The sequence below is a fragment of the Gymnoscopelus microlampas genome, assembly GCF_963454915.1.
Source record: "Gymnoscopelus microlampas genome assembly, chromosome: 22".
NCBI lineage: Eukaryota > Metazoa > Chordata > Actinopteri > Myctophiformes > Myctophidae > Gymnoscopelus > Gymnoscopelus microlampas.
This window is the reverse complement of record NC_139959.1, coordinates 40,766,843-40,782,520: the sequence shown is the minus strand read 5'-3', so window position 1 is coordinate 40,782,520 and position 15,678 is coordinate 40,766,843. Positions and strand designations below refer to the sequence as shown.

Here is a 15,678-nt window from a genome sequence, read left to right as displayed (position 1 = left end):
CTTGGCTCCAGAAAAATAAACATGAATAGTAGCCTAATGTAGATGTAAGACCATTGTGTTTGTATTGTGTTATAGGTAAATGCACAGTTTTCTATGCATTCCGGGTTTTTTTTTTTTTTTTTTGGATAGGTGTCCCTTATGTTAATCTCTGGGAGTTGGCAACCCTAACCTTGCCATACCTTAGCTTTTACTGAACTGACGCCACTGCCAAGGAGACAGAAGCAAGACCAACACCCCCAGCCTGGCTGCTAAGGATGTGGAGAACAAAAGCACAGAGTGGACGCGCAAAGCTCCAAAGCCCCTGATCACTGCTGCTTTGTCACCATTAAACTGGGACTGCTGTCCCATCTCTCCTCTCCTCCCACTGAATATGGACTCAGTCAGCTACAATAGGTCAAGCCAAGGAGCTAATATATGTATCACAGTGAGCTGAATGACACAAAGAGCCAGACCCTTACTGACATGAGAGCTTCTCTCTCCTTAGTCTGCCTGCCCTAGAGAACCTGCTTTATATGGGCTCTGCTGGTTTTACATCCTACCAGATCTCACCTTTGGTTTCTCCTCCATCTTCACGTCAGGTTGACCTTCGACCTTCTTGCTCTCTCCCTCTGCTCCTGCCTCCTCATCCTCTTCTTCCTCCATCTTCACCTCCCTCTGGGAGGTCATAGAGCTTCCTGTCTGGACATGCTGAGAGCTGAGGTCTGTACTGCTGCTGACTGATGCTGGAGTGTAAGTCTGTCCTTCTGTCATCATAGAATAACTCTGAGACAGCTGTGATGGATGGATGGATGGATGGATGAAAGCATGGATGAAGAAAAGAAAGAAAGATGTTTTTTGCAGATCATTTTGAATATTTCCTCTGACAATTATTCCATTATATATATATATATATATATATATATATATATATATATATATATATATATATATATATATATATATTATCTTTAAAAAACACTTAACCCATTAAGACCTGAGGCCGATTCTACAAAATGTCTTCTAAATCCTGTTCTATAGTGGTTTGCAAACATTTTCTTGTCAAGGGCCCCAAAATGTTTATCTATTTGGCCGCGGACCCCCATCTCAAAATATTTTGTTCCAGGGACCCCCAGAAGGAAAGATTTGAGTTACAAATGTTCGGTTTAAAAAATATAAATTCAAAGATGTGCACACATTTTCACGATTTCTCAAAAATAGCAGATCTACAAGCTCATAGCGTGGCACGAGTGCCGCGCTATGAGCTTGTAGATCTGCTATTTTTGAATAGCCAAAGTAGGCTATAAAATAATGCTTTTTAGCTGAAATCTCAAAGCTCTAAATGACACTGATGCTTCTCCCGGTCCTAAAGGGTTGAACTAAAACTTGAAAGGTTTTACAAAAAAATAAACACACATGTATATAAACTATAGCATAACTATAATCTCTCAAGACTGATTCTGCAAACAGCAACACCACTGCCTTAAACATGTAGTGTTGCTGTTAGTAGGAATAAACACAGAAGCATTCGGGAGGAAGTGGACTAAGAAAGGGGAGCCAAGCCGAGTTCCTGTCTCTAAACAAAAAAAGGAGGTGGTGCCTCCAGATATTTTCCCCCTTTTCTTTTTTTTACTGAATGGGTTCCCAGATTAGCAAAACTATAATAACCTTGTCACCAGGAGGAAGGGGAGGTGTTGATGTCTGATCCATGGACTTCATCTCCATCTGACCAGACTGTTTCATCTCTACAGAAGAACAACAAACACACATTCATTACACATGATGAGTATAGAAGACATGAGGTCTGATACATTGTTTTATGACTGTATAGAAATATCACTGTAAACTCAATTAACCATATTCACACAGCGGCCATTTTGTTCTTACATCATACTTGGAGGTGGCCCCTCCCCCTCCAGTATGAAGTAAGAGTTAAATGGATCTGCAATTTTTGACAGTGAGATTTGATGTAGAGGGGAAAAAGGAGTGGACCAAGTACAGACCCCTGGGGGACCCCAGTCAAAGAAGTATATAGGGTTTAAGTGGAGAGAGAGAGAGAGAGAGAGAGAGAGAGAGAGAGAGAGAGAGAGAGAGAGAGAGAGCTTGCGTGCGTGTGTGTTGCTAGAACCTTACCCATCTGCATCTGACTCTTCTTCCTCAGCTCAGAACTCTTCTCACTAAGCAGTTTCCAGTATTCATCCTGTATTTCACACATCAACAGACAATGACAGAGTGAAGCTACATCAAGTGTTAACACACTGTTCCTTAACCAGAGTTGCCAACTCTCACACAATGAGCGTAAGACACAAGCAAATAATCCTCTTCCCACGCACTCACGCCACACATCATATTTCTCACGCTGTCAAATCACCCTAAGTGGAAAACTGTGTTAACTCATGCACCACTGAGACATCCACTTCTGCTGGTATTTTGGTGATAAAGTGAAATACATTATTGTATCTTAAGTAGCCCCACCCGTTAACTGTAGTGAAAAGCAGAAGTGTTAGGTGTGTGCGTCTCTTGTATGAAGGACGCTGTGCACATTTAAACTTGTGTCATTCCATGGAACATTACAGTGATATTCCCAGATGTCGCCGACAGGAGGATCAACAACATAGATCAAGATGAACTAATGTTCTATGCTCTACAAATCCAAAATCTTAGCTGCCGGGTGTACCCTGTGTTGGCAACTTATCCTTTTAAGCTTTAGTTATTAGCAGTTGGTATTAGACTAAATGCATGTGTCGTAATTACTATTGTTTCATTGTTGGTCATATATACACCCAAAGAAAATACATTATTACCCAATGAAATCATTATAGCTCTGTTAGTATGATATTCTTAGAAGTAGATTTATTGTGCTAAATATGTTTATATGCATGTACTTGTCCACTGTCTGACATTAACTTTAGAAAACTGCATTTTCTGCTCCCATAGCGAAACTTTGTGTGTTATCTCTCAGTTCCCGGCCGATGCATTGAGATAGTATGTTCAGACTGTTATCTGTAGGGAGGATGTGCTGCATTCCACAGGTGCGAGGGACAAGGTCGTCATTCAAACCCGTAAATCAGCCAGGGGGGGGCCACTTAACCAACCTGATGAAGAAACCCTGGTGGACCAACAGCGACTTCTTTTGATAACTTTTATTATAACATGTATAGGATTTTATAAAAAGGCTCCAGGGAGAGGTAGCGGAGCTCAGACCTGATGAACTGATCTTGAAGTAACTTGTTGCTGCTAAGGCCAGTTAATTGGGAGCCCAGAGATCTCTGTTAAGTACATTTCTATATTCAATCTGTAATTATTTTAACTTACTGCTTTATTATTAAATACACTTAATTTTAACAGTCTTGTCTGCTCTTAATTTCACCAATACAACGGACGCATGGAGACGCGTGATCTGAAGGGTTACAAATTATTACATTGCACAATTTGTCTGTTGTCTTAACCCCAGTCTCCAACACCTGCAATTTTCTCTGTCCGGTCAAGTTTATAATGCTAGTTTTTATTAATATTTCACAGATGCGTAATTATTTAGAACTCCTCTGTGTGTCATGCTGCGCTGCCAAGAGCAGGCAGTTATAAGGGGGAGGAACCTTTGGATGCATGCGTGTGCAAAAATAACAGATTTTCAAGCAAATAATGTGACGCGAGAGAGAGAGAGAGAGAGAGAGAGAGAGAGAGAGAGAGAGAGAGAGAGAGAGAGAGAGAGAGAGAGAGAGAGAGAGAGAGAGAGAGTTCTATTGCTGAGGTGAGTGATTAAAGATCTGACAATTTAGAATAATTTGTGCAGTCTGTCTTGCAGTCTGTCAGATTTTTATGGAAATCAATGTGAATATTGAATAGGAAACATATGGTGTAGCATCAGTCAAAGTGCACCATCTGACCAATAAGAGAGTGAGAGTCACCATCTCACACATTTGAAAACTTGAACTGGGACATTCTGTATAATGAGTACTTTTGGTACATGTTGACGCCAATTAATACTTTTACTCAAGTACATTTTGAATTCAGGTCTTTTACTTGTAACAGGGTATTTCTATATTGCAGTATTGATACGTTTAACCCCATGTAAGTAGAACACTGTGAACCTCATGATCCCTAGCTTCCCTATTCTGGGGAAAACATTCCGTGGAAATAGCAGATCTACAAGCTCACAATAGTGTGTAGATCTGTAGAGGGCCAAGAATAGACCCCGGAGGAACCCTGTTCAATTACAGTATACAGGGTTTATAGTGTTAATAAAGCTAAACTACAAGTTCACACATTTACAATTAGTTCTTTTGACTTTATTATTCATTTTTTGTTATTCCTAAACCCTTATGTATGACCCAAACTTATGTTAACCTCTTAGTTATTATTACTTTTTGCATGTTAAACCCTTTTGTTTGTGTGGCTACTTGTAGCTTGGCGGCATAGCACGAAAATCGTTCAATTTTGTGATGAAAGCGCCAAATTTGGCAGAAGTGTTGATTGACATATTGGAGTCAAAACTGGATATTGGGACATCAGAAATTCTCACCCTTGTGGGCGTGGCAGGCATTTTTAAAAATGGCCACCAAACCTTCCTAAATCACACTCTAGCAGCTACAGATTTTGCGTTAGGAAGCTGAAATGTTGCATGAAGGTCAAGTATATGTTTGTGAAGCTGTGTGTGCGTGTTCGTGTTAATTGGTTAAAAGGGGTTGTGGCAATGGGAGTGGCCGATCAAAGAAATTGCATAACTTTGATATAGATGTACAGATTTTCACAAAATGTTGTGGAAAGGTTGGTCATGAATAGCTGAGTAACTGTTCATACCATCTTCCAAAAAGGGGGTGTGGCAGTGGGAGTGGCCTATGGGGCAGCATAGCCCAACACCAAAACAATCGTTCATTTTATGATGAAAGCACAACATTTGGCGGCTGTGTTGATAGATATATGATTACAGATTATGTTGAACAAAACTGGATATTGGGACATCACAAAATCTCACCCTGGTGGGCGTGGCAGGCATTTTTCAAAATGGCCACCAGCGGTTGATAAAATCCTCCTAGTTGTTGTCCTAGTAGGCTGAAATGTTGCGTGATGTATGTGAGTATGAAGGTGTGTGGGTGTGTTCATGCTAATTGCCTAAAAGGGGGCGTTGCAATGGGAGTGCGCTAGTTAACGGCAGTATTTTGGGAGAATTGTTCAAATGGTGATACAAGCGAGAAATTTGGTACAAAACATCTTTGGAGATCACACTTTGATTTAGGACACCGGGCCACTCATAAATAAAAGATGGCAGCCATTTTTTTCAAGATGGCTGCCAAAATGTGACATTTCTGCATCATTTTGCCTATAATTCTTTGAGGTAAATTACCAAATCACCAAAAGGCACTCCCATAGTATGTTTTGAACATTTTCAAACAGGAGGTACCATTTACGGTGAAGGTGCCAACAATCGAGTAGCATGGCTTGAGTCCTGTGGTAGGTACTGGGAGCTGATGTTAGGCGTGAAGATGAAGAAAGAACAATGCTCTGTGGAGCTCAGGGAGGAGACAAGAAAGGCAGCAAGAGAGATGAAGAAAGTAGGGAGGAGTACAAAGAGAAGGCGGAGAGAAAGGTTGTGAGGGTTAAGGAAAAGAGAATGAGTAGTTGTATGAAAGTTTGGACACCAAGGAGGGAGAAAAGGACCCGCACCGATTGGCTAGACAGGCAATGAGATGGGAAGGATGAGCAAGAGGTTAAGGTGATGAAGGATGGATGGAAATGTTCTAGCAACCGAAGACAGTGTGTTGAGAAGATGGAAGGAGTAGGCCTACTTTGAGGGAACGGATGGAGGAAAGTGTCAGTGTTATTCTATTTAAAGTGGCTCATAGGAATAGACTATGTGACAACCAGGAATAGTTTGTGACCACTGGAGAGACGTTTGACAGCCGGAATGTAGACGGCATCCGGGAGCAATATGGGTTAGCGCCCTAGCCTGTGTCTTCCGTGAGGAAGAAGCCCAACACATCCACGGTGAGGCCGCAAGTGGAGCCTGTAGTACCACCACGGCCCAAGAAACCATCACGTCAGAATAAAATGTTTGGAACAGGGGAGTCTGGTGCAATACTCAGGTCCTGCACCTGGTGAGACGAAGTAGGAGACGGCCAGGAGGCCATCGACGGAGCCTAGTCCCTCCACGTGCCAGAGCCTCCGCTCTCCCCCAGTCCTGGCAGAGTAGTCCCGGATAAGCGGACTGAGAGGCCCCGTCTTGCCCTAAGAGGACTGACCGTGGGTAGCTACTGGGATGTAAGTCGGGGGCTTGATCAACCCCAGCCGTGTCACCTCGGCGAGGATGTATGTTGCGAGACCCGAAACACCCATCGACCCCAGGCTAAAAAACTGATGATACATCCCAGGTGCATCCATGTGATGTGTTTCTTTATTCAGGAGTTATTTGTAACAGAAGGATACCAGTGAGAGGGAAGATGTACTGTATAGGACGGTAGGGGGACCAGCCATGACCCATGATGCTGTACGGCTTGGAAACGGTGGCATTGGCGAAAGGCCAAATGCCAAAGTGGAGGTTTAAGGATGCGGTGAGAGATGACATGCATGTGGCTGGAGTCACCGAGTAAGACACAGAACTAGAAGGGAAAAGATTATATGTTCAGAAGTCATCGTCCTTGAATTTGACTGTTAGCACAGTTGTATGGCGTGGTTTTGAAATGTTTTAATTAGATGGTTATAAATGGTAACATACTATGGGAGTGCCTTTTGGTGATTGACCTCAAATAATTAAAAGATATGCAGAAATGCAAAAACAGTCTAATGTTGGCGGCCATCTTGAAAAAATGGCTGCCATCTTTGATATAGGAGTGGCCCGGTTTTCTAAATCGAAGCGTGATCTCCAAAGATGATTTGTACCAAATTTCCAACTTGTATCACTATTTGAACAATTCTCCCAAAATATTGCTGCTATCTAGGCCACTCCCATTGCAACGCCCCCTTTTAAGCAATTAGCATGAACACACCCACACACCTTCATACTCACATACATCACGCAACATTTCAGGCTACTAGGACAACAACTAGGAGGATTTTATCAACCGCTGGTGGCCATTTTGAAAAATGCCTGCCACGCCCACCAGGGTGAGAATTTGTGATGTCCCAATATCCGGTTTTGTTTCCAATATGTCAATCAACACTTCTGCCAAATTTGGCGCTTTCATCGTAACGATTTGGCTGATTTCTTGTGCCACGCCGCCGCACTATTGGGAGTTGGGGAAGACGGGAACATATTCATCACAGATTGTGAGTTGTGTCTCAGGTACCCCTAGACTGGGGCGTAACAGTGTCGCATTGTGAGCTTGTAGATCTGCTATTTTCACTACTTTTGAGTGACACTCTTGTATGATGAAATGGGGCATTACGTTATGGGGGGGGTATTGAAACGTGGAGATACAAGGTTTCAGCCCGACAGCAACGATAACCACATTAACCCTTTATATATAGTTGAACGGGGTCCTCCAGGGCTCTGAACTAGGTCTGATGCTTTATTCTCTCAACACCAAATCTGTTTGCCTAAAATAGCCGATCTAAAAGCCCACAGCGGGTTGCATTGTGATGCATTGTAAGCTTGTAGATCGGCTATTTTTGTCGAATGTTCACCTCAGAAAAAGGACGCTAAGGTTCATGTGGTTACCTGGCATCCCTATTTTAGACACATTTTAAAACATTTATCATATACATTTTTTTTTTTCATGTCACTGAATGAGGAACAGTTAAATGTTAGACATGTATTTGGAACCGCTACGTGTAGTTCATGTATTCATTAGAGCATGTAAATAAATGTCATGGAGAGAATATTAGGTTCTTACCACGCTGTTAGCTGACTCATATATGTTCCTCTCTATGTTCTGAGCATCAGTCACCAGGTCTTTTATGTCCTCAGCTGGGTCTCCTGTTGACATGTTCTCTACACTGCTCACCAACACACAGAGAATGAAAGAGACAAAGTCAGACATCAGATTCACTTCACCATTCAATACGTGATAATAGTTCAGCTGGTCTGGGGTCTAGAAGATGATGAGAACACATTGTATTGGTTCTGCTTTCTGTGTGATGAACACTCACAGCCAGCGGACATGGAGGTCACGGATGTCCTGTCTGATGTCTTTATGCCAAGACTTCCTCATGTCTGCTGGAGAGACAGGGAGGGCTTTCATGGAGTCACAGCTGAGAGAAAGACTATGATAGAAAAGACAAAGAGACATAGAAAGAGGAGGGAGAAACAATGAGGAACACATATTATTATGATATTATGACATAATATTATATGATATATATGTAACTGTACAGGTGGAAACATGAACATTTTTTTATGCGGGAGCCCTTCTAAGCCCCCCCCCCACTCCCTCCTCCAGGGTCCCCACGGTCATGAAATTCCTGGAAATATTTTGAAATTAAAAAAATAATAATCCAGTACTGGAAAAGTTTTGGAATTGATCAAACTTCATCAAAGGTCCTGGAATTTATCAAGGGTCCTGGAAAAATATTTGGCTATGCATTGTTTTTGGCTATTGATTTGTTTTAATACAAAACCTTTTCATAAACATGTATAACATTACACGAAATATGTAACATAAGTAGTTTTTCGCCGAACAGGCTGTGTAACACCCCATCCGCACTGCCAGCGATGCGACGTGACGCGACGCGAGCGGGCGATGAAATCTCATTAAAATACATGTTTTTGAATGAGACCGTCCTGACCTACCGCAAGTGACAACGAACCGTGCAACGACGTCGTCCACCGCTCCTATTTTTGCTCGCAGGCTCTATTTCAGCGAGGTTTCGCGGCTGTGCCCACCCCCAAACACTTTTTATTGTTTTTTATTTATTTATTTTGCTACACTGCCTATCTTTGGGCATTGTACATAGGAGTAAGAGACACATTATTGCGCTGAATGATTGTTATATAGGCCTGGAAATTGGGCTAAATATTCTGGAAAAGTTTTGGAAAAGTTTTGGAAATTCATTGCTAAAAATGTGTGGGGACCCTGCTCCTCCCACAGACAGTTATAAAAATAATATAATATAAAAATAAACAAAAATAATAATGATTATATTTATATATACACATACATACATACATACATACATACGTACATACATACATACATACATATAATGTACTGTATAAACATATATATATATATATATATATATATATATATATATATATATATATATATATATATATATATATATATATATATATATATATATATATATAACCACTTAAACCCCATTATCCGTATTCGGGGGAAACGTTAAAAAGTAGAAAATGGCAGATCTACAACTAATAATTAGTGTCAATTGTACTCTTAGTATATTTTGATATCAATACTTTTGTACTTCTACTCAAGCATCATTTTGAATAAATACTTGTGCTATTGCTACTTTAGTAAAAACAAACAAATCTGAGTACTTCTTCCACTACTACGTAATAATAGTAGTAGTAATTGTTGTGTAAACATATAAATATTGACAAATACAATCAAACAACATTTTAAAGATGTTCTACTCTGTACATATAGTGTTTTATATTTGTGATGATATTGAATGTTTGGTGCTATTTTATATGTTGATGAATTGAATACCGAGGACCCCAATGGAAACAAGACAGCAAGGACCTTTTTGGTGTTATCCTTTTAGACAAAGTGTTTGACTGTACTCTGTGCTGTTTTTACATTTCTGTCTAATAGAATATTCAATCAATCAAAAGGTTTGGTGTACATATCCCTGATCACCTTTAAACATATTTTATAAAGACATAAAACCATCATCATCATCATCAGCATCATAACTAATTCAAATAGGAATGAATTCATTGTATCTATCAGTTGAGGTTCACACAGATCAGTGATAGCCAAAGTTACCTTGTGGATATGATCTTCGTCATTTTGCAGCCTCTGCATCTTAAATCCTCAGCAGTGTTCCTGATGTCACAGCGTCTACATCTCCAGTCTTCATAATCAGTGGTTGGTTTTGCTCGTCTTTTCATCCTGACAAACAAACACAGCAAGAGTCAAGTTAGTTGTGTATGAAATCTGTGTTAATTCATTCACATCCTGCATTCATTATAACTTTTCAATGAAGAATGTTTTCATTTGAATCATTTGCACTTTTGAGATGATATTGTCATGTTGAACTATAACATGACCATGTTATAGTATAACAGTATAACATAGTATGTTATACTATAACAGTTATAGTGTTGTGTACATTGTATAGTGTGTTGTATAGTGTTATAGTGTGTATATTGTATAGTGTTATATTGTGGAGGATTCACATACTGTGTGTGTGAAGGTCCAGGTTTAGTGAAGTCAGGAGGTTTTCCTTTAGACCGGTCACTCTTCATAGACACACAGCTGGATGTTGGAGACTCTGGTCTGTCAGATCTCTTCTCCTCCTCTCTCTCCACACACTGACTCATCTTTAGGTCTTTATTAAACCTGTGAACTACACAGTCAATGAAATGAATCAGAAAACAGGAAATGCTGGATACATTTGCACAAGATATGAGTGGCATCATGCACACTGAAGCTGGGAAAAACATTTTTATTTTTTAAACAGTAGACTATTGTTCCAGTGTTTTGATATCGGTATGTAGTTACAAACATTTAATTTAAAGTCACACAAAGCCGCTTTCCAATGGTTTTAGGGGGTCCTCAGAGTTACTACAAGGGGGGGGGGGGGGGGGGCACCAAATCTTTTTGTGATAGGAACTTTTTAATTACGGGGCCAGAGCTCAGCTCTGGAACTGTATTGTTATTGGCATTATTCTGTCACTTCTGCCACTTTTCGCAGTTCTGGCTGAACCGTGCAGTCGCTTTTTACGAAACTCGGCCATATGGTAGATGGCCATGAAAAACGATCAAGAAATAATTCTCACAATCTTTCGTCCAAAGGTGGCGCTATAGCACTCAATTGAAAATGGCAACTTTGAACAGGTACAACTCATGCCCTGTTTGACCTAGAGCCATGAAACTTGGATACACATATGCGTCTCCTCATGCTGAACAACTTTCACCCTCTGACTTTTGACCTCTGACCTTTAGATCTCTCACCATTTTGAATTATATGAAAAACAGTCATTGGCTCCTAACTTCTGCATTTTTTCACTTATGGAAAATCCGTTGGAAATTTTTGTAGGCAGAGGTCCAAAGTTCCAAAGTGTTAAAGGTTTCGTGCAGATTGCTCAAAAATCCCAGGAGGAGATAGATTTTAACTATTACAGTTTTATGAAAATTATTCATCTGTGCCTAAAACATACATGCAGACTCACATTTCTTTGAAACTTTGCAGAAATGTACAGGGTCATTCCAAATATCACTGAAACCAATCTTACTCCAATTGGCCAAAAGGGGGCGCTATAGCAATTTTTTGAAAAGGCAGACTTTAAACAGGCATAAGTCATGCCTCGTTTGGCCGAAAGTCGTGAAACTTGCTTACACATGTGCCTTGACTCATGAGGAACACACGTATCGATTTGACCATTAAGCTCCGGCCTAAGATTTTCCGCAATTTTGAGCAGTTTGAAAAATACTTGTTTTTGCCAGTTCTGGCTTAACCGTGTATACGCTTTTCACGAAACTCGGCCATATGGTATATGCTCATGAAAAACTACCAAGAAATAATTCTCACACTCATTCGTCAAAGGGTGGCGCTATAGCACTCAATTGAAAGTGCCAACTTTGAACAGGTACAACTCATGCCCTGTTTGACCTACAACCATGAAACTTCGATACACACATGCGTCTCTTCATGCCCGACAGCTTTCGTGGTCTGACTTTTGACCTCTGACCTTTAGATCGCCCACCATTTTGAATTATATGAAAAACAGCCATTGGCTCATAACTCCTGCATTTTTTCACTTATGGAAAATCCGTTGGAAATTTTTGTAGGCAGAGGTCCAAAGTTCAAGTGTTAAACGTTTTGTGCAGATTGCTCAAAAATCCCAAAAATATCACTGAAACCAATCTCACTCCAATTGGCCAAAGGGGGGCGCTATAGCAATTTTTTGAAAATGCAAAATTTAAACAGGCAAAAGTCATGCCTCGTTTGGCCGAAAGTCGTGAAACTTGCTTACACATGTGCCTTGACTCATGAGGAACACATCTATCGCTTTGACCAGTAAGCTCCGCCCTTAGATTGTCCGCAATTTTGAGCAGTTTGAAAAACACTTAAACCCAGGATTTTTCAGCTATTTGCGTGAAACTGTATCATCTGTGTCATCTCCTTTTTCACAGTTACTTGTCTGTTGGGCCAATGGCGTCTCCCTTAAATGAATGCCTCACAATCTCAAGGTCGCCAGTTCAAGCCTCACTTGATGCAGACTTAATTTAAGTTCAATTGCAAACAACATGACTGTATCAATGAATACATGTGCAAATGGTAAAGATATCCTAAAATGCTTATTTGAGAGTACGTTTTTTTCAGCATATGACATACTTCATTCTGAAAATAGCTGATCTACAATCTCACAACTTTTCATGGTTTGTGAGCTTGTAGATCGGCTACTTTCACTAGTTTTGGTTCTGAGGAGATGTACAATTTCTTCATTGGTAAATGGTTTGTGAACGAGTGATCTTAGTGTTAGTGAAACAGGGGCTTGGTTCATGAAAGAAGGCAAGAGTTTATGATCTTCAACAGACAATATCCGCCTGGACAAAGCTATAGCACTATAGGTAGTGTTGCAGCCTATTAGTCTGAAGGTTGAGAGTTCGAATCCTGTTAATGGCAGTAGGTTGAGATGTCCAATCAAACCATTATGTTTCCATCTCTCTCTCTCATCAATCTATTGTTTCCATGTCACTCTCTCTCTCTTCAATCTATTCCGTTTCCATGTCTCTCTCTCTCTCTATTCACTGGCCCCGTATTATCGCTGCTTGCAGCTATATTTTATTTTTGTTTTTTAAATCAAGCACTTGAACCCCAGCATCCCTTTTCTGGGGGGAACATTCTGGGGAAATAGCAGATCTATAAGCTCATAACACACTGCAACGTATAGCTTGTAGATCTGCTATTTTTTGGCGAAGAGGTTTGGAGTGAGGGGGGGGCATACATTACATTGCATTACATTACAGTCATTTAGCAGACGCTTTTATCCAAAGCGACTTACAATAAGTGCATTCAACATAGGTAGGGAACGAAACTACTAATCACCAGAAGTCTTAAGTGCATTTCCTGCAAAAACAAGCATCCAAGAGTATATCTATAGCGCTAAGGTAAATCAAAATCAAATGAGCACAAGCTAATACAAAAAGTGTATCGACTAAACAGGATCCAATAAAACAGTACAACAATAAAACAAGAGTTCGTACAACTAGTTAACAAGTAAGCCAGACAAAGAGGAAGGGTAGTGTTTCCTGAAGAGGTGGGTTTTCAGCCTGCGGTGAAAGATGGCCAGTGACTCTGCTGTCCTGACATCAGTGGGAAGTTCATTCGGGGCCAGAACAGAAAAAAGTTGTGACCGTGTCGATCGACCAGAAGGACCCTTGAGTGACGAGGCAATCAGTCGCCCCGAGGTGGCAGACCGAAGTGGTCGGGCAGGGGTGTAGGCATCAACCATAGCCCGGAGGTAAGAAGGAGCTGTTCCTTTCACTGCCCTATAGGCTAGTACCAGGGTTTTAAACTGGATCAGAGCTGCTACAGGGAGCCAGTGTAGAGAACGGAGAAGGACTGTTGTGTGGGAGAACTTGGGGCGGTTGAACACCAGACAAGCTGCAGCTTTCTGAACAAGCTCCAGAGGTCTGATGGCAGATGCCGGAGCACCAGCCAGGAGGGAGTTGCAGTAGTCCAGGCGGGAGATGACAAGAGCCTGGATGCCTTCTCCGTGAGGAAGGGGCGAATCCTCCTGATGTTGTAGAGGAGGAATCTGCAGGACCGTGTCACTGATGCGATGTTTGCCGAGAACGACAGTTGATCGTCCAGGGTCTCACCCAGATTCTTCGCAGTCCGAGTTGACGTCACCACAGCATTATCAATGGTGATGGCCACGCTTCCCCGGGAGGAACATCAGCTCGGTCTTGCATACCAAGTACAGAGCCAAATAATAGGTCATGTTTAGTAAGTATTGAGGGTTTAAGTGGTTAAATGTCTGGAAAAACACATGAACATGAATCCAACATATTCATAGAAAATATAATGTGTAGAAGTTTAATCTGCAACACAAGCTAAAAACTAGTTGTAATTATAATGGTTTAATGTCCTGCTCTGACTTCTAAACACACACGGATAGAGAGAGAGAATGAGGAGGGAGACAGAGAGACAGCGCGAGAGATAGGCTACAGACAGAGACACACACACACACACACACACACACACACACACACACACACACACACACACACACACACACACACACACACACACACACACACACACACACACACACACACACACACACACACACACACACACACACACACACACACACACCCCGTACTGAGCTGGCTGTGAAAACAGAGCTATAAACATGACACTGTGAAATGAAACATGAAAATAAGTAAATTCCAATGTTTCTGTCAAGTAGTAGAAAGTGAAAGTAAAAACTGTTCCATTGTTTGTTAAGTTTAGAGAAACTTTTGTAAACAATACTGAAGGTTTCTGGTATAAGTTATAACACACTTAAACAACATTAACTTTAACAACATAGTATAAGTTATAAAACACATTAAATGAACTTGTAGAACATAAAACTCTCACCCTACAGTGGGGCAAAAAAGTATTTAGTCAGCCACCATTGTGCAAGTTCTCCCACTTAAAAAGAAGAGAGGCCTGTAATTTTCATCATAGTTATACATCAACTATGAGAGACAAAATGAGGAAAAAAATCCAGAAAATCACATTGTCTGATTTTTAAAGAATTTATTTGCAAATTATAAGGAAAATAAGTATTTGGTCAATAACAAAAGTTCATCTCACTACTTTGTTATATACCCTTTGTTGGCAATGACAGAGGTCAAACGTTTTCTGTAAGTCTTCACAAGGTTACCACACACTGTTGCTGGTATGTTGGCCCATTCCTCCACGCAAGATCTCACCCCGTGGGGTCATTTTTTAAATTGTTTTTTTAAGAACGGTGAGCAAAAATCCCAGAACCACACGGGGGGAACCTAGTGAATGACCTGCAGAGAGCTGGGACCAAAGTAACAAAGGCTACCATCAATAACACACTACGCCGCCAGGGACTCAAATCCTGTAGTGCCAGACGTGTCCCCCTGCTTAAGCCAGTACATGTACAGGCCCGTCTGAGGTTTGCTAGAGAGCATTTGGATGATCCAGAAGAGGATTGGGAGAATGTCATATGGTCTGATGAAACCAAAATAGAACATTTTGGTAGAAACTCAACTTCTCTTGTTTGGAGGAGAAAGAATGCTGAGTTGCAATCAAAGAACACCATACCTACTGTGAAGCATGGGGGTGGAAACATAATGCTTTGGGGCTGTTTTTCTGCAAAGGGACCATTGACGACTGATCCGTGTAAAGGGAATAATGAATGGGGCCATGTATCGTGAGATTTTGAGTGAAAACCTCCTTCCATCAGCAAGGGCATTGAAGATGAAACGTGGCTGGGTCTTTCAGTGTGACAATGATCCCAAACACACCGCCCGGGAAACGAAGGAGTGGCTTCGTAAGAAGCATTTCAAGGTCCTGGAGTGGCCTAGCTAGTCTCCAGATCTCAAC

At 41.0% G+C, this 15,678-nt stretch overlaps 1 protein-coding gene across 1 annotated transcript in view; it reads right to left on the bottom strand.

The window, feature by feature from the left end:
• The window catches only part of LOC311038641 (uncharacterized protein), a gene marked incomplete at both ends in the record, with an annotated part of 134,402 nt that overhangs the window by 106,110 nt on the left and 12,614 nt on the right, over positions 1-15,678 (bottom strand). Inside the window, 4 exons of the mRNA XM_084048212.1 lie at positions 2,110-2,176; positions 7,806-7,908; positions 8,062-8,175; positions 9,867-9,992. Coding sequence (XP_083904338.1) covers positions 2,110-2,176; positions 7,806-7,908; positions 8,062-8,175; positions 9,867-9,992 — 410 coding nt within the window. The remainder of the gene's footprint in view (positions 1-2,109; positions 2,177-7,805; positions 7,909-8,061; positions 8,176-9,866; positions 9,993-15,678) is intronic.